General features: G+C 37.4%; 1 protein-coding gene across 1 annotated transcript in view; it reads right to left on the bottom strand.

The window, feature by feature from the left end:
• The window catches only part of LOC144373626 (uncharacterized), a 192,162-nt gene that overhangs the window by 97,786 nt on the left and 73,882 nt on the right, over nucleotides 1-20,494 (bottom strand). The window contains exon 3 of the mRNA XM_078036672.1: nucleotides 1,533-1,581. Within this exon, the coding sequence (XP_077892798.1) occupies nucleotides 1,533-1,581 (49 nt within the window). The remainder of the gene's footprint in view (nucleotides 1-1,532; nucleotides 1,582-20,494) is intronic.

Here is a 20,494-nt window from a genome sequence, read left to right as displayed (position 1 = left end):
ATTATTATCTCCATTTCACAGATTAGGAAACTGATATACAAAGAGAGAGAATAATTTGTCCGTGGTCTAATATCCAACTGGAGACTAAACTCATGGCTGATTTAAGAGTACCAAGGTAACAAAGGATTTTCATTGAAGTAGGGAAAACAGATGTGTCAATGTGAAAACACTCTCCAAGAGGAATTTGAGTACCATAGCTATTCATAAAGACCACAAAGTTTTCAAGATGTCTACATCACCATTAACTCCAATATGTCATGAGCACTTATTTCTAGGAGTTACCAAGTACTGCTTTATTCCAAGAAGTGGTGCAATTTTCCAGAGATACATAATCTAAATGGTTAGAAATAAGTATCTACCTCTTAAGATAGTATTTTCTACATTAATAGCCAGTTACTAATTATAGAAAAATTCAAAACGAACCAACTATTATGCACCAGATTTTGGCCCTCCCAAAGTAAACTCTTAAAATGAGAGTTTGTGTGACTCACAGTTTGATTATTCAAAAGGGGGTTTCTCCAATATCTCTATAAAATTCTTCTTTACTCTCAAACAGAAGTAGATTTGTCATAAAGTTAGGAAAAACTTAAAATATAAGGTAAATCAAAATGGCTTTTTTCATTTTTAACTAAAGTGGTCATGGTCATGATTGCTGTAATAAAAATGACAGAAAAAAAACCTAAAATTGTCAAAAACATAATTGATGATGAAGACAAATGTAAAATTATGGCATATTTCACCCTGGCCACCAAAGACTCTTGATGAAACGGCAGCCCTATAATTCCCCACAATGAATTCTCTAAATTAAAATACTTCATGCAGAACAGAAATTAAACAATGAATCAAAGAACATTGCTGTACCGAGGTGTGCTTATAAATACACCTAGCAAAGAGGAAACAATTACATTTTCCATGTAAAAACCAACTCAATGGTAATGTTTCACAGAAGGCTGAATAGGTATTTTTCCCATTGCTCAAACTTGGAAGTTCATTTCCTGTAATTCACTTAAGATCCAGAGTGACTGGGTAGAATGCAATTAGCTACACCAACCTGGCTGGCTTTCTCTTTTCTACAATACTAGCTCCACCAGGCAACTACACAACTGACTTTCATGATAAATTTCATCCAACCCAATTGAAATGCCACTCTGCATTTTATTTTAAATGCTTTATCTGGCCAGCTGGTTTTATTTAACTATTGACCAGAAATGGAACAAGTGCATTCTTTTTCCATCTAGCATTAATCTTAGTAAACTTAGCTCCATCGGAACGTCTTAACTGCTGAGAAGAAAGCCAAAGTCAGCAAGCATACCACTGCATTTGGCTACCCTCAGCACATCATTTCATTTCCTCCCGTTCGTTCTCTGCTAACTATTGCTCAGCACTTTTGCCTATTAGGGAGGACAAGCAGGTGGTTAAGGAAGTTGTCCTGTCAGCTATATCTTTAATCCAAGTGTTTAAATCTCTGAATAAAAGAAAAATCAATGTTGTAAAGGCAATGTTTGTCAAGGCCATATAATAAATACTCTTACCTTTACAGACCGTTCTGGATAGATTTCCCTTCTTTGCTGAGTTTCAAAGCTACAAAAAGACAGAAACAAAAAACTGAGGAGTTCACAAGTAAAACACAAAATGTTTTCTTTCCATGTTTCTAAATAGAATTTCCATGTTTCATGGTATGTAGTATCAAATAACCATCAAATAAACCATTGATAAAATCATTAATCAAATAAACCATATTGCCTCATATCCCCTGCCCAAGAGACCAATAAGAGACAGTCTGCTATGGCTTGGATTTGGTATGAGAATCCTCTAAGGCTTCATGTATTGAAGTTTAATTCCCCACTCTGAGGTGTTAAAAGGGTGGAAACTTAAACTGTTTATAGTATTTAGAGGTGGGAGCTTTGGAAAGTCATTAGGGTAAGACAAGGTTATTAGGGCAGAAACTCCATGACTGAATCTGATAGTTTTATAAGAAGAGGAAGAGAGACCAGAGAGACATACATAGACACTTGCACTGCTTGTCTCTTGCCATATGATGCTGTACACAACTTCCAAACTCTGCCAGCAAAAAGGCCCATCGCCAGATGTGGCCCTTTGACCTTGTGCTTAAATATCAAAGGGAGATAAGTAGAGTAGAAGAAAGGGTCCAGGGGAGGGAGGAGAGGAAATACTAGGGAAAGATATTGGCCAAATTATATCATGTGCATGCATGAATACGTAACAACAAATCCCACCATTATGTACGACTATAATGTACCAATACAAAATATGGGAGAAAAATAAACATTTTTATATAACTTGTCTGGTCTGTGATATTATGTTATTAGTAATAGAAAATAGGCTGGTACACAGTTATTCATGGCTTGGATATGGTATGGTATCTTCTAAGGCTTCATGTATTGAAGTTTAATTCTCACTCTGAGGTGTTAAGAGGGTACACACTTCTATCCAGAACAGAGTCACACAAACCTAGACAAATCTACAGTCACATCTTTTAGGACATGAACACCTCAACAGAGGAATGGTTTACAAAGTGTAGACATGAAAATCAAACTAGACATTAGTATGGTACATGTAATCTGACCAAGCATTTATTTTCTTATTCATTTTGCATCCGCCTCACATGTTCCATTTCCACTTCCCTGAAAAAGTTTTATTTGGGGGAGCCTATTTAGTTTATATGAGGTGCCTGATCCTTCAGTCTAGACTTCGCCACTGGTCTCTCTGCTTGCAGGCACAATATACTTTCACGAGGTAGGGTGCAGTCTTCTCTCAAAAGAAACTTGCAAAGCAGAAAGCTACTTCACATTTCCAATCAAATATCTCCTTGTTAATTTCAGCTCCCTGACCAAAATATGCTATATGAACTGACCACTCACATATCAACATGAACTGTGAAATGATACTGTTAAGCAATAGTAATAACTTAAGCTTTGAAGAAGCAGATTCTATAGGGACTCAACATTACTCATATGGTAGTTCTATGAGAAGAATTGGAACATGCCCTTTACCTCATTCTGAGCTAGATTCTAACATCTCCTAAAGGATTAGTAGTTGAGAATGACCAAATACTCCTTTCTATTCCCAAGGTTCTTCCCCCTCAACACATACCTTCGATATCCTGAATGACTGCTTTAGCTCTTATGGGGCTATTTCCCTCCATATTCCTCTATCCTAACAAAGAACTCATTATCCCTGATTCATGACCACCAAAGAACAGGTAAGACTTATGGGCTATGATATAAATCTTAGAATACTAATGCAGAACAAAAGGCCTCTCCATGGAAAAGCATCAAAAATTTCTCCACCCTTAGTACATGGGATGCAATAATTTGTGAAAGAATAGATAAAATAGCAAGATATTATACTTTGTGAAATCAGAAATGGTTTTTGTCTGAAACATGGAGATTAGGCTGAATCCCTTTCCACTTCAAACACATAGATATGCTAAGCAAAATTTAGTGATGAATAAATAAACAGAGAGGATGGAAGACAGGGTTTCTCTTTAAAAACATACCAAGGGCTGGGGCTGGGGCCCAGTGGCAGAGCACTTGCCTAGCATGTGTGAGGCACTGGGTTCCTTACTTAGCACTGCATACAAAAATAAATAAACAAATGTTGTCCATCTACAACTACAAAATTTTTTTTAAAAAAAGCAGAGTAAGATCTCCATGAGATAAATACAAGCATGTCACACTTCAGATACATCAGAATGAAGCCAAGAAATACCAAAGATAAAAGATAGAAGAGCCAGACAGGGGAAAAAAAAAACGATTTCTTGCAAAAGATCATGGCATTCATAAAAGTAAGAGCTGGGCAGCAAAGGAATAGCATGTTCAAAGTGCTAAGGGAAAAAAAGCTCAACCAATATTCTATACCCATGGTAAACTTACCATTCCAAAAGGGCACAGGCATAAGGATATTATGTGGAGGGGGGAGTGTTACCATTCACATAGTTTACTTTGCTAAAAGAAATACTAAAAGACATAAATGAATAAGGAACTGATCCCACACAGAAGGAGTGGGGAATAGAAGCCATTGAAAAACGGAGAAACTGGCAAACATGGTGGTAAATCTAGTGAATTTAATAATAAATAATGATTATTGCTGAATAATTATTAATCCCTGGTTGTAAATAAGGGGGAAGTCAATGATAATAACAACTAATATTTAGGGTTTGCAAATAAAGTGAAACTGTGTGGTTTGCCACAATCATATGGAACAAAGAAAGGGGGAATAAATAGGAGGAAGAGAGATATGATTAAGTTGCTAAAGATACTGGCTACTCTGCTAATTCACTTATTAAAGATAACCAGCATTTCTTTCTCTGTGAAGCCAAAAACCCTAGCACAAATGCTCACAGAGATTCATACAAGAATGTTCACAGAAGTCTTGCTGGAATGGCAAACAGTGCTGAAAACAACTCAAGATCTGTCAACAGTACAACAAACACATTTTTAAAGATTCATACAATGGAATATTATACAAATTTGAAAAATCAGTGAAACCATTACCTGCATCAATGGTGTAAGAGAAAAAAATTATAGAGGGCCATACATAATGTTATTCTATGTATACAACGTTCAAAAAAAAGCAAAAACAAATACCATATAGTTTAGAATTCAACATGAATGGCAAGAAAAAAAAGCAAAGAAATTATTTACACAGAATTCAGGCAATCTTGAAAGGAGATGTAATAGGTGAGAAGCACTGGGGGCATTTTGGAATATGATGACGCTTTATTTTCTTGGCTTAGAAAAAGGTATTGGGATGATCAGTTTATCATTTTCTTTAAAGCATGTATGTACATTTTCAAAAATTATTTTGTACAAATATGTAACAACAAATCCCACCCTTATACAAATATGATGCACCAATAAAAATGTGGAGAAAAAGATTGAAGAAATAGAAAAAAATTATTTTGTATGTATTCTCTATTTTAATTTAAAAACACATAAGAGTTATCACCAAGAGTAGAAAAAAAAGAATAGAAATTTCCAAATCAATGATGGAAATAAAATGAAATAAAGTGAATTCTCCAGAGAATACTAGAATGGAAGGGGGAAAGAAGCAAAGAAAAACAAGGTGAGTATAAAGTAAAAAAAAAAAAAAAAAGTATTTCAAATAAGTTTAAATACATCAGTAAACAGAACAAACAGATTAAATATCTTTAAAAATTAAAAATATGCCAGCTCAGGTTTTTTAAAAAATATCTTTCTATGTGATGTTTTAAGAAATACATCTAAACATGAAGAAGGCTTTAAAGGAAAAGTATGAAAAACCATACACCACGCAAATTGGAATCATGAGAGTCCTAATGGAAATAAACTTATATTAGGTAAAATTGAAGTTAGCTATTGCTACATAACTAACTGCTCAAAAATTAGTAACTTAAATAAATAATTTATTATCTCTCAAGGCTTCTATGGATCAAGAATCTGAAAGACCATTTTTCTTCATGCTACAATGCCCATGGCCTTAGCTGGAAGACTTAAAAGTTAGGGACTAGAATCATCTGAAGGCTAATTCCTTCCCATATCTGCCAGCTATTGTTGAGGGTTAGCCAAGACCATAGCTGGACTACCAGCTAGAATACCCACACATAGCCTCCCCATATGTCTTGGGTATCTTCAAAACATGGCACTAAATTCCAAAGACAAGAGTTCCAAGAAAGACAGGAAGATGCTGTATTGTTTAAGCCTCAGGCTTAAAAATCACATAACACTATTTACACTGCACTCACTGGTCAGCAAGCATAGCCACAAACCCCTCCCCTAGCTCAAATGAAGAGAAGAAAGATACACACATCTCCAGGTGAAAGCACAGCCAATCACACTGTAAGAAGAGCACATGGGACTAGGTAAATGTGACGGTGTCATCATGTTTGGAAACCACAATTCGCCTCAACTTTCTTTACAAGCATCTGTGAAACATAAGCAAAAACATGACTATTAGGCTATGAGGGTGGTCTCAAAAAATACAAAAACTTTTCTTATCAGACTGCACTAAAGATGGAAAGCAATTACAAAATGAGATTTTAAAAATACGTTTAAAAATTAGTTAGTTTCCCTTTCTTAACTGGGGCTGAACAAGTCCCAAATCCATTGACTAAATCCCACTGCATTATGGTCCATATCTGGAGTCCTAGAAAATCACTAGTCTGGTTGGGGATAAACTGAATTTGAAGTGTACTTGATACATCTAAAAGACAACATCCAGGTAAGCAATTAAATATTCTGGTCTGTAGTTTAGAGAGGGGACCAGAGAGTGAGGAGCTCTCTAAAAGCAGGAAGTAATGACAGTTGTAAATATGGATATAGGTGTCCAGGGAGATGGTATCCAGCAGAAAGAGAAAGGAACCTACAGCTGATTCTTGAGAAAAAGAGAAAAAGGTAACTAATCCTGAAGGTTCCCAAGAAGGTTGGAAAAGTCAGCTAGGGAGACTGGTTTTAAATAAAGCTTTGGTCTAAAGTTAAGCATTTAATGCCTTCTAATAAACATTCATGCTGTCACCTTAAAGTATTACTTTCTCAGGTGTTTGTTTTCTCTCCTCAAATAGAATCTAAGCTCTTTAAAACCTGTGGGCTTTATTATTCAAACCAACCTACCTTATTTACACACTTCAAGCCCCTGATTCTATGCCACCACCCATAGTCATTCAATAAATAAATACTTTTGTTCTTTTTTATTGCATTCTTGATATACATGAAGCAATTATTATGGTTGTTGGGGTTTGGCAGTACTAGAACTTGAACTCAGGGGCTTGAGCATAAGAGCCTTCTACAACTGAGTTATATCCACATCCCCCATTCAATAAATACTTGTTGAATAAACAAGTCCATGTGGATTTTACAGTCTTTGTGTGCATCTCTGGTGCCTGAAAATGTGTGTGTAGGTGTGTATGCATGGTGAGCGCACATATGTTTGCTCTAATTATTCGAAGTGGGAGCAAATCCCAAAAGTTTTTGTTCCTGTGCCAAAGTACATGCTCCAGCCAAAAATCAGGAAAGCCGCTCAAGCCTCCCTCTCTTTACCATGTTTTTCTTGACTCCAAAATTCAAGAATCCAAACTACAGGCCACCAAAAAAAAAAAAATCACCTATAGCTCCAATGTTAACACTACTTCTTACACTCCTCATGCCCAACTCCCCCACATTTTGTTCTAGGGCAGACAATCTCTATGTCCTTCATATGACCTTCTGCAAAACATAAATTAGATTTAAATGAATCCAAATAGGTTTGGGCTTCTGCTGCTCCTAAAAGAAATCAACATGGAAGCAGAGCAGAACAGGCCAATAGCACACTGATTTATCCTGGTTTTCAGATCTTACAAATCCCAAACCCTTCCATCCATGGTCCAGCACCCAGCTCCCTTAAAAACTGATATGAATTTAAAGAAACATCTTTCCCAAATATAGAAACCTGCTTTGATTGTGACTCATCTTCTCCCATTTGAAAACTATTACTGGAAACCATCCAACCGCACCTTGCCTAAGGGAAGATTGCCTGGAACTGAGGGATTTGCCTCCATTGTTAAGTTCTGCAGACCTCACCTGACTTAAATGCCACGTTGAAGGATTGGTTATTGACCTTTAAGTCTTTAACAATTATCTACATACCTAGGAAAGAGTCTGTGCATTCAGGTACAAGAATGAAGACACTGAATAAATTCAGCCCTGATTTTCATTTTTATGCGACATTCAGTGAGCTGTTACTGCAGACAAATTATTGCAACATTCTTTCAAATGATAGCCAATTTCCAACTACGAGAAGATTCTTAAACCTCTTTCTAAAACCTTTTTCTACATATCAGTGAGAACCAGGCAGTTGGAAAACATAGCCCTGGTTAAACTACCTGATGATAAATGACTATTTTAAGCACATGGGATTATTTGAGAATCTGCATAGTGACTTCACAAGATATAGCAGGAAAGACTCAAAAACCTGACACTTCTTGGATATATTCTTAGAAGTTTTATATCCATTTATACATATTTCTTATTGAATTCTTTGAAAATTTAGATACATTTAGAGTTCAGAGGGGGTAACCGGAATAATTTTTAATTTTGTGATAAGCCTGGAAAATGAGTCAATATTGTCAAAATAAGTATATATAAGGTTTTCCACTAGACCATAAGTTCAAGAATAATAGGGACCATGTCTCACTTGTTCTATGCTTAATCTACATCCTCTAGGACAGTGACTAGCATGTAAGATACACTCAATAAAATTTGCTTTATTAATGTGGAGAAAAAAGAATTTAGTTTTCATTATTATTAAATGTGCACAATGATTAGGAATTCTAAAGCTAGTTTTGTGCTTTGTTCTTGTTTTTCTTTTTTTTTCCCATCTCTTATTTTGGACTTGAGACTTCCATAAAATTAAAAGACCTATCTCCACAGAAGCCTGCCTTTCAGTAGCCTCACACATGCATGCACATGTACACACAAACACCCCACATCCTGTCACACCTGTTCAATACTGTCATATTTGCCAAGTATTGGAAAAGTAAATTTACCAGGTAGCCCAAGATCTAGAAAATCATTAAGTGACATCTGTGGAACAGAATACCAATCAGCCAATAATTAGCATCTGAAAATTCATAGAATTACAGACAAATCAAATTCCATGAAATCTCGAGGAGCATGACCTGAGTTGGTTTGGTGCCCTGACAATGGTGGTGGTGGGGGGGTCAATGAATCATCTGACCACCAGACAGGACTAGAAAGTACTAGACTAACCCCAGGGGGGAGACACCATGACAATGTGACATTTGCACAGGGATGCCCTAACATGGCCCCAGTATGTTTTCTCAGAATGAAATGACATTTTAAGTTAAACAGCTCTGTTCCCAATAGCACAGGCCCTCCCCAAGCTCTACTAGCCTGAATTTAAGAAAAGGAGGTTCATTTTAGGGAGAAACTAAGATTATGCAGATACAGTGTTAAAATAATCCATTTCTAAAAGAGGCCAAACCAGTTATTCAGTGTTTAACTTCATTCTTTACCTCTCCATCATTACATAGACTGCAGATAGCCTTAGTCTGAAAATCTACTCATTCAAGCAAACTCCTAATCCTGGAGCATCCTCAATGGGTACTTTTCAATGCATGCTGAAACCAGTTCAAAAGTTGTGCTACTGAGAGGCATGGAGAGTGACTGTCAGTGCCCTGTGGCCTCACCAAACCCCTGCTGCCTGGAACTGCTGTCCACATGCTAGTTAGTCCAAGGACACACGGCCACCGCTGTTACCACTGCCTCCAGCCTATCTAAGGTCACCTTTCTTGCATGACTGCCTCCTCTTTCTAAAGGAAGGAAACAGAGAGGTTGGAGAATGAATGCCAACTCCCATTTCGTTTCTGCAGTTGCCATTTCTACCACCCACAACTTGAGGAAAGCACCCTAAAGAAGGAGTCCAAGATGAGTGGTCAAACCTCCTACCAGACTGGGGGTAAATGCCCTGCCTCTACCACGTGGCCTGTGTGTGCCAGCTGGATGTGCATCCCCCCACCCTAAGCCGAGGGTGACTGTTCAGCCTGGCCCCCGCTCCACTGCAGGTCAGGCAACAGTCTGTGCCCCTACTGGCTCCTGGCCCAGTGCTCAAATGGCCCAGCTACGTCACTGTGGAGAGGGAGTCTAGTTGTGCCCTCCTCTGAACTCTCCATCTGGAAGATTCTCTGGCCTCCTTCCCTCTCATTTTTAATCTGACAGACACTGCTGGACAGGGAAACTCAGAGCAGCCCAAAGTTCATCTTCCCTTCCCCGCTTCTCGGCTGGTATAATCACAGGGGCAGAACAAGGTTGGCATGGACCAGGATGCCAGAAATTAAATGAGGGTCCCTGACCACTGGACCACATTAGTCCTGCCTTCCAAAGTCTTAATTAGTCCTCCTCCGCCTGGCATACCCACTTGTCTCTGGAACCCACAGAGGTGACAGGGTAAGATGCTGTGCTCACAGCAAGGATTCAACAAAATATTGGTTGAGGATGGCGGTCACAATGCCTGCTGGCACATGGCTTTGCAAAAACAGTTTCGAGGTCTGGGCACCAGCAGCAAGATTTCTGCTTCCCTTTCTAAAGCAGAGTTCTACTAGCGTTATTCTGAGTGATATTCAGCCACAGAGCTCAATTTGGAAGCAAAATGATCTTAACAAACAATGGCAGACTTGACAGACAGGCTGCTGAGCCTAGGGACCAAAACAAAGGATGTGAAGCAAAAGAAAGGAAGGGTTTATGGCAAAAGAAAGACAGGAAATGAACGCGGCATAGAGAAATGAGAAGGGTATAGCACTAGATAACTCAATTCTACAACTCTGAACTGAGCTGGGAGCATAACAGATTCAGGGATGGGAACAATGAGGGGGAAATCAAGGAAAAGGAACAGGGCAGCATCTGTTTAGAATTTTGTTGCTGAAAGACACACGGCTAGCATGGAATAGATTCGACAGTAACATTTGAGAAGTTCCAGAAAACAATGAGTCTTAATTCTGTCCTGTTTTGCACCTCTTGAATTATAGTGACACACCAAAATTTGCTATTTTTCTAAGAGGACATTGACAGATACAATGGAAACTCTGAATACATTTTTCCCCTCTGCATTCATTATCACTGGCCCTTTTTCACAGGCCTATTGCAGACTAAATTGGATTTTGGATCACTGGTACTGAGGTGCTGCAATTAATTAACAATAGAAACATAATATTTATATCCAGGCCTAACAACATCTGACATTTAAACTATTCTGCCAGTCGGGCAAATTCCATTCGACAAATTTTCATTTTAATGAACATGACAGGCCACAGTTTACATGATAGGCCAAGAAGCAGAACAGAGTTGATCTCCTGGCATGTGCTTTCAAGGACTGGCCATGCTGCAGGAGAAATAGGCTGGGAGACTGTCAGAATATCAGAGAGACCTGATCCCTAGTTCTACCCAAACAGACCAAGGGCATACCAGCCCATGTCCCTTTCCAAAGATCCTAGGATGAAACTGTTCTTGTTATGCAAGCTCACAATTAAACACTTACTGTCCCTTATGATCCACTGGATAATTTTTCTATCTTTGGGCTGCTGACATTTTTGGGGGGTACTAAAATCCCTTAGTCCTTCCTAATTAAAAAGTGATAAATGTTTTGCAAGGCATCCAATAATGTGCAAAGTACACAAGAGTTGGAACTGATGCAGCTTTTTCCGTTGGCACAGGACTGGCCTTCCTTATTTTGCCAGATGGTGTATCTCAGTAAGTCCCCATTCCCTGACTCAAGTGAGGGGCATTGTCAATCCAATGCTAAAGCTGAGACTGTCTTTAAATGCTATCTTATTTTGCATTATACTAACACCATGGGCATAACATTTATTCTTGCTGAAACTTTCACAGCTAAAGAAGTTTCATTCTTCTATGACTCATTATTCAAGCTAACCGAAGATGATACAGATGATGAGAAAATTCCACACCCATAAGAACCATGTGCATTTGCTAGTGACCAATGTTAGGAAGCAGATCTCCCAACCTGACTCCTCCTCAGGGGCTACTGGTCTAAAGGACACTAGGTGAAATAGTGTGGATATTTCCAAACCCATCTCTACTACCCTAGAAACACAGAAGTGAAGGATCGAAATGAAGACAAAAAAGCAAACCATACATTACAAGGCAGATACAAGCTTAACAGATGCAGGAAACAAAGTGAAACCCTAACAATGAATTGTTGAGAAGACCCCTTCTTATTGTAAGAGCCATACAAGTCTAGTTCACATGCCTAAAACATGCCTTATCTCCCAGTTTTTATGTCAATTCAAAAGGACTGAAATAAAGTTCCATTTTAAAAGTAATATTCTTAGAGTATGGATTTGGCTTCAGGGTTACAATCTCAACAAATGAAACAGCTACCTTCAAGAGATTTGTCTTTAAATTGCGTCTCTACATCCTAAATGGTAACTATGTTATTTCAGATATGGCCACAATACCAGAACATTAAGCACCAATAGGATGAGCTGGGATTGTGGCTCAGTGGTAGAGTGCTTGCCTAGCATGCATGAGGCACTGGGTATAATTCTTAGCACTGTATATAAATAAACAAAAGATCCATCAACAAACAAAAAAAAACAATTTTTTTCAAGTACTGGCATGATGATAGCATTTCTGCTATTGATCTCAATTTAGAATCAGTAAGACTTCACTTATGTGAAATCACATGTGGACAGACACACACCAATTATAATAACCATCACAGTTCATGGCTTTACATGCATCCACTCATGTATAACACCATAAGTTACATTAAGAAGTCTGTTATAAACTAAAGAAAGGGTGATTACAGTTAACTAACCTTCCTAAAAGGTGAAGTCCAAGGTTGTAGGCATGTAAGTGGCAGAGCTGAGGTACAAATCCAACACTATCTCCCTCCAGAGTCTGTGCTCTACACAACACAGTGGCATATGATGGCATCCACCACAGAGAAGGCAAGAAGGAATCGATTCCTTTTGGCAATAGTCAAAATATCTTTTAAATATCAGGTATAAAACATTTTCAGACCACCAGATGCTTATTTAGTTTTTGAAAAATCAATTTTATGGAGATGCTATGAGTAGTTACATGTTTGTGAGTGGCTGGTTATATTCTTGAAAAAGTAGAAGCCTGTAGATCTAAAAATGTCTTTCTGAAAACCAGGGGGGAAAATAAAACCCTAACCAGAGTGAATGAAAAATGTTTGACAGTACACAAATAAATAGAATCTGTAACTTCAACATGCCTTTGTTGCGGCACAAATGGTCATATCAAATTCTAAACACAAAAGATTTAACATGCTTATTGTTGTAAACAAAGGCATTTGGTTAAATGAAAGTCCCATCAAAGCTTAATAAGTGAATTCAAGTGAACACAAAGTAAAGGGTTATATACTTTCTGTGGTTTCAGTAATAGCTAATCTAATAATGGTAAATGGAAAGTTATTGTTGATTCCTTTGCCTCTGTTTCATAAATTAGATAAAGCAACCTGGCAGTTACAGTACTTTAGAGTTTTATTCGACTAAGTGATTTTAAAGCTATCTCAAAATATAACCAAGTCATGACTTGAATGACTGCTGAATTGTACCTTGCTTTCTGTCACCACATTAGAACTTTCACCAGTGTTAAGTAAAAAGCTTCCGTTGAACTAAAACAATTCTATAAAGCACATTTCTATCTTCAGAACCAAACCATTTAGAAGGCAAAGTGTCATTGATACAGTATTATCTGATATTCCATTTCACCAGGGCTGAGCTTGTAAAATTTCAACTATAAGAGCAGTCAAGTGTTATTTATTTCTTCTGATCCTAAACTCGGGAACAGTAGACTTTCTCTGCCTAATGATTTTTTCATAGCACATTTCCAATTTTCTACTACAGTTTATTGATCTGGAATACTAAAATGGTTTTCCTCCCTGGCTAAAGAACACAAAGCCTATGCCCAGGGTCCCATGGGATGAAGCTCCAAAGACGATCGTGGTGGCATCTCATCAGGCAGCTGAGGGGCAGTAATATGAACCAAGGAACCAAGGCATTGTCCTTACTGAAATGAGGTGCTGATTCAATCTTGGGTCTTTTCATAACAGGAAACACATGCTGAGCCTCTGCAATTGGAGATGAGGTTCAACACCTTCAGCTAAGAGCCAAGAGTTGCCCTTCACAAAGGCAGTCTATTTTCCTGCATTTTCCCCTCGTGCCCTGATATGGTTACTTTCAATTACCCTGATAGCCCAGGAAGTAAAATATCCTTCTCTCCATATTTCATTCACATAATAAGAATCTGCAAGCTGTTCTGTATGACAGATGAGGACTGTGTGCTGAAGCTACTTGTTCCGCCTGTCAGCCTCCAAGAACCCACTGCGATGAGATACAATTGTGATGACATTACTAGAGAAGAAGTGGGTCAAATACATGGTCACTTTAAAACAGAATGTCAACTATTCTTTCTACTTCAGTAATTTGATGCAGTGGTATTCAAAACACACATACATATACAATACACACAGAGAAAGAAAAAGAAAGAAGAGTTCCCTATCATTATCTTAGTGTCCACACACACACAACACAAATGCAAACATTGCTAAGATGATTGTTCCGCATGCTCTTAAGTGACTTTTTCAGCCTCCAGCCAATTAGCCAAGAAACGTTTATTAAGCATCTAGTAGGAGCCAGACACTGAAGTAGGTACGGTTGGTAGAACGCTGAAAGCAGACACAGCCCCTTGCCCTCGTAGCATTCACAGTCAAGAGTAAAGGACAAACATTAACATGCAATTGAGATTAAAGTAATAAAGGTTGCAAAAAAATTAAATACAAGGTACTAAGGGAGCTTGCAATAAAAAAAGTAATCCAGTCTTATGGGTTAGAAAAGGTTTCCCTGTGGAAGAGCTGGTCAAGTCCAGGTTTCAAGTGTAATTGGAGATAGCAATGGAGGATGAGGGGAAGAGGGCCAAGCACAGGGCTTTTCTCTTTAAAATGTCTCTTTTCAAAGAAACCATTCTGATAAAAGCAGCAAGATGCAGTAGAAAGCCTAATGGACTAAAGAAAGCCATAGAATCTACCACTGGGAGTAATTATCTATTCTCTATTTTAACCCCTCATTTAAAAATTTAATTAATTTTTAAAAATTTTAAACATTAGTGTAACTCTGTCCTATCTTGCCACTTAAGGGCAAAAGTTAATCATAATCACAATTTCTTGCTGATCTACATATTAAGGTAGATCTTATTTTTAAAAATCTAATTTATCTTGACTGTACTGACTAAAACCCATGGGTTATTTTTAAAAATATGTTTTGACAGCAGTGAAACTTGTAGCACATACAATACTGATAGCATGAATTTGCTCAGGGTACAAGTACATGGAAATTAACAGAAGCAGTTGGTAAATTTAATTTAGAAAAAAAGTAAAAAGATTGCTTATCCTGATTTGAATATATATTTACTGAAACATCACACTGTACCTGATAATTGTGTACAAGTATGTGCCTGCTTAAAGAATTAATAAATTAATAAAAAGACCACCAATTAATGCCACAATGGGAAGAAATGAAGAAGAAAAGTAGTCCCTTCTCCCACATTTGGTCATAAAAATCCTATTTTTTTCTGCATAAAATTGTTTGGATTATTATTCATCTCTCACAGTACACAATTTTTTTCCATGGGATCAAAAAATTGGAAAAGAGAGGGAAAGCCAGACGTATTTATAAATATGTTTGCCCTTTCTACTAAACCCCAGAGTATGCCATTTGGATTATTTTCTTTCCCAACTCAAAGTCCATCTCCAGAATCCAAAAATAATAAAAATTGCATTGGCATAACTGATGGTTGAATTTGGTCCTAAAAACTCAATGACTGTGTACGGCAACTAATATAGAGAGTTGTTTTTTCTTAATGTGTTTAGCTGTTAACATCAGCAATGACTTAGGTGACTACTTTAAAATGAAAACAATTCATAGCTATAGTAAAGAAACAGACTGTATGAACCATGAGAATTAAGTTTACTTCTATAGTGTGAAGGGTAGCAGAATATGCCATCCCCAAATATGCCTATTTGGCATAAAACAAAGCACTTTAAAAAATAGCAAGCACAAGAAGAATGGTCTGACCCTCCCCCTTTTCCTCTTGAAAGCAAGAGCTAAAACTCTCAATGGAAAAACTGTCCTCCCTATAGGAAAAGGAAACTAACATTCTTGTAAGGACCAGAAATTGAACCAATAGAATACTGAATGAACAAACCTTGTTACGCTAACCTTTATCTTCCTAGTCACTTCTTCACCCAATTAACTTCCTTAACCCAAGCCCCTGTGCATTGTCACATTTTCACAATCTACTGCTCTCTCTCTCTCTCTCTCTCTCTCTCTCTCTCTCTCTCTCTCTCTAATTCAGCATATAAGTACTCAACCCTAATTTCATCTGTGGGCACCTGTTTCCTTAGAGGGCTCCTATGCCACAAAAATTTATATTAATTAAATGCAAGTGCTTTTTTCCCTATGAATCTATCATATGTCAATTTAATTCTCAAAACTAGTCAAATCCGTAAAAAGGTAAAGGTAGAATTTTGTTTCCCCTACATCTGTAGTTAGATCTTAAGTAGGGTTCAATCTGGAAGGCATATTTGAGGAGGAGTGTTGGCCAAATTAGAAATCACCTATTGGAGGGCAACTAAGAATGGGGCAGTTCCCAAACTTCACAGAAAGAACCTAGGGATATTCTGCCTGGAGAAAAATAATGGAAGACAGGAAATGTGCCTTTATGTATTCCATGGGTTATTCATTGCTAAAACCATCATTGAGCACTTCCTTTAGACAAAGCAATGGAGATATGAGACTTCCTTACCACATGGAAGACAAAAGACACTGTATCTGTGGCATTCCACAGAATATGGCATAGCAGAGAAAAGCAGAGATTCTGGAATCAGCTTGCAGCAGGTTGAATGGCAGACCCTCTCAAAATATGTCTGCCTCAGCCCCAAATTTCTTAATAAGACACCTATAGTACAGAATTAAAACCAAGAATCAACAAATGAAATGAATTCAAACTAAAAAGTTTTTTCTCAGCAAGAGAAATAATATGCAAGGTGAATAGGGAGCCTCTATCCTGGGAACAAATTTTTACCCCTCAAACATCAGATAGAGCTCTAATCTCTAGAGTATACAAAGAACTCAAAAAGTTAAACAACAAAAAAAGCAAATAACCCAATCAACAAATGGGCCAAGGACTTGAACAGAAACTTCTCAGAAGAGGATATACAATCAATCAACAAATACATGAAAAAATGCTCACCATCTCTAGCAATCAGAGAAATTCAAATTAAAACCACTCTAAGATACCATCTCACTGCAATAAGAATGGCAGCCATATGAAGTCAAACAACAATAAGTGCTGGCCAGGATGCGGGAAAAAGGTACACTCATACATTGCTGGTGGGACTGCAAATTGGTGCAGCCAATTTGGAAAGCAGTATGGAGATTCCTTGGAAAGTTGGGAATGGAACCACCATTTGACCCAGCTATTCCCCTTCTCGGACTATACCCAAAAGATCTAAAAAGAACATACTACAGGGACACAGCCACATCAATGTTTATAGAAGCACAATTCACAATAGCTAGAATGTGGAACCAACCTAGATGCCCTTCAATAGATGAATGGATTTTTAAAATGTGGCATTTATACACAATGGAATATTACTCAGCACTAAAAAATAATAAAATCATGGCGTTTGAAGGCAAATGGATGGCATTAGAGCAGATTATGCTAAGTGAAGTTAGCCAATCCCTAAAAAACAAATGCTGAATGTCTTTTCTGATATAAGGGGGGTGACTCAAAATGGGATAGGGAGGAAGAGCATGAGAAGAAGACTACCACTAAATAGGGAAAAGAGGTGGGAGGGAAAAAGAGGGAGAAGGGGAGTTGCACAGAAGATGGAAGAAGAACCTCATCATTATACAGAATACATGTATGATGTTGTGATGAGAAAAAGAAAAAAAAATTGTATCACATTAGACTGGAGAGAGAGAAAGGATGGGAGAGGAGGGGAGGAGCAGGGGAGATAGGAGGGGCAGCAGAATAGAATAGACAATATGATTGATGTATGTACATTCCATGTATGTATTATATATCAAAATACATTCTACTGTCATGTATGAATAAAAAAATAAATAAAAATTAAAAAAAATATGTCTGCCTCAAATCCCTGGAGCCTGCAAATGCTACTTTAATAAGAAAAGGCATCTTTGCAGATGTAATTAAGACTCTTGAGATCAAACTGAATTATCTGGGTGGGTTCCAAATACAATGACCAATGTCCTTATGAGACAAAGCAGATGGAGATTTGAGAAAGATTGAAGAGAAAGCCAAGAGAAATAAATAGGCAGTTATAAGCCAAAGAATGCCACTAGGCACTGGAAGAGGCAAGGAAAATTTCTCACCTGAGGCCTTATGAGTAATCATGACCCTGCCAAGACCTTATTTTTAACTTCTGGCCTCAAAAATTGTGAGAATATTAATTTATGTTGTTTTAAGGCCCAAAGTTTGTGCTAACTGGTTACAGCAGCCATAGGAAACTAATAGACAGACCATGCCCCTTTCTAACTGTGTTACCTAGTGCTTTTAATTCTAACCCTTTGAGAATAAGGCCATCCTTAGGAAATTGGAAACAATAAGAGTGCCTATCTCACAGGTCAGAGATTAAGGTGACAGTATGTAATATACAGCATTGGACCTGGGACAAAGTTCTCAGTACACATTATTGTTGCTAGCAATGAGTTCAGAGTGACAGGAAAACAGCTGTAGACTTTATAAGGATACATAACAGGTGTAAAGATTAATTTATAAAATAGAAATGTCCCTACTATTAAACATATGCCAATAGAGACAAAATAAATAATGTTTCCAGAAACCCTGGAGAAGGAATGTTTATATTATGTGGGAAGCCGGACTAAACATCTTCTACACTTCCTTCTGGATCAACCCCACAATCATTTCTCCTTGGTTCATAAAGTCAAGATCCATAGATCAAGTAATTCAGTAGTAAAACATGGGGAATGTAAATAAGGTTTTTTCTGTCACCTTGTAGAGCCCCTCCTCTCTCTAGGCCATGTTATCTTCAGATATAAAGTAAGAAACATGCTTTAATCATCTCTCAGGTATTTATGCCTTGAGAATGCAATGATACAATGACAATGACTTAGATTGCACACTTAAATGTTCTGATCCTCAGACTAAAGCAATTAGACTAGAATCTGGCTTCCCAAGAACCAGTTGGCCAACCAGGATCAGACTATCACAAAGTTTTTAATAAGTTCCTTGGAAAATGAGAAAAACATAAAACATATGTAAGTTTTTCCAATGTCTTTGCTTGGGAGAATTAAAAGTTAGCAATTATATATCAGTTCCCACCCTATTTTATCTTCCAATTAAAAAATAATATAATCCAGGTGCAATGGTGCACACCTATAATCCTAGAAGCTCAGAAAGCTGAGGCAAGAGGATCGCAAGTTCAAAGCTAGCCTTAGCAACAGCCAGGCACTAAGCAAGTGAGTGAGACCCTCTCTAAATAAAATACAAGAAAATAAAACTGGGGATGTAGCTCAGTGGTTGAGTGCCCCTGAGTTCAATCACAATACCCCAACCCCAAAAAACAATGTGTAGGGGCTAGGGATGTAGCTCAGTTGCAGAGCACTTACCTAGCTTATGTGAGGTCCTCAGTTCAATAACCAGTACCACAAAAACAAAACACAAAAAAAACAGATGAAAATAAAAAAATAAGATTTATAGTTTCTGAAATTCTAAAGTTTGGGAACTTCTACAACACAAAGTAGCCCATTGAAGTTCTATTCCAGTGCTAATATGCTATGGTTTTTAAAGAAATTTAAAAACTATGGAGTTTAGCCATCAAGGGAGTATTCAAGATTAAGAAGTCATCCTTTCAAAATTCAAAAAATACTTACAATTATGCAGAACTAAAATAAACCAAAGTAAACCTGGAGAGATATCAGTGAGACAATTAGATTACATTAATGTCAATATCCTGATTAGGGATGTTAAACTAGATGTAAAACTAGTTTTGAAAAACGTTATCATTGGAGGAAACCAAGTAAAATGCACACAAGAATCTCTCTAAACTACTGTACAGCTGCATGTGAATCTAAAACCATGTGAATAGACATCTCAGTGAAAATATGCTCACTGAACTCTGAATGTCCTGGTTTCCATTTATTAATTTAGTCAAATTCAAATGAATGTAAGCAACCATCTTTTATATACAGCATAATAACAGAGATTATTATGAAGCACTAGTTTGGCAAATTTCCTAAGCATCTTCTTATGTGCCAGGCACTTTGCTAGGCCCTGGAGTCCATCGGCTAACCCAATCCTTTCCCTCACAGAGGTTACACTCTATTCAGAGAGAAAGGCAGCAAATAAACAATCAAATAACTTCACTTTGTAACAAGTATTATGAAAAGAAGAAGGAGGTGAGGTAGAAAACAGAGAGGGGTTGCTTAGGATGATCAGGGAAGGCTCACTGAAGAGTTGGCCACCAAGCCTTTTATAAAGGGCACATATTGGACACGTAATTGTAGCTCCAGGAAACTAATGGATCACAGAAATGGAAAATTAAGTTACCATTTAGGCCCTTACCTCTTATATTCCTGTATTCTTAACCTGCTATAAATTCCAAATACTGGAAGAACATGGTTTAGTATGTTCTTAGAGTGAGCCACCACTCCTCCACACCAATAAAAAAAAGAGAAGAAAAGACAAGACTGCCTTTAACAAAGGTAATATAAGATTTTCCAGATGTCAAATTAATCATACAATGAACTCGGCACTCTGTTAAGATTAAATTCCTTAAAACATATAAATTCCTTAAAGAATATAACTTTCTATAAGAATGCACTATCCCTGAAATGAGAATGAAGAACTTGGTTCTTTATCCAAATTAGAACATGAAAATATTTCATGATCAAAGCTAGGGGAGAGGCCTGGGG

This window comes from Ictidomys tridecemlineatus, unplaced genomic scaffold (assembly GCF_052094955.1).
Source record: "Ictidomys tridecemlineatus isolate mIctTri1 unplaced genomic scaffold, mIctTri1.hap1 Scaffold_45, whole genome shotgun sequence".
NCBI classification, from domain to species: Eukaryota; Metazoa; Chordata; class Mammalia; order Rodentia; family Sciuridae; genus Ictidomys; species Ictidomys tridecemlineatus.
Note: the sequence above shows the minus strand (reverse complement) of the source record. Positions and strands in the feature narration are given on the sequence as shown.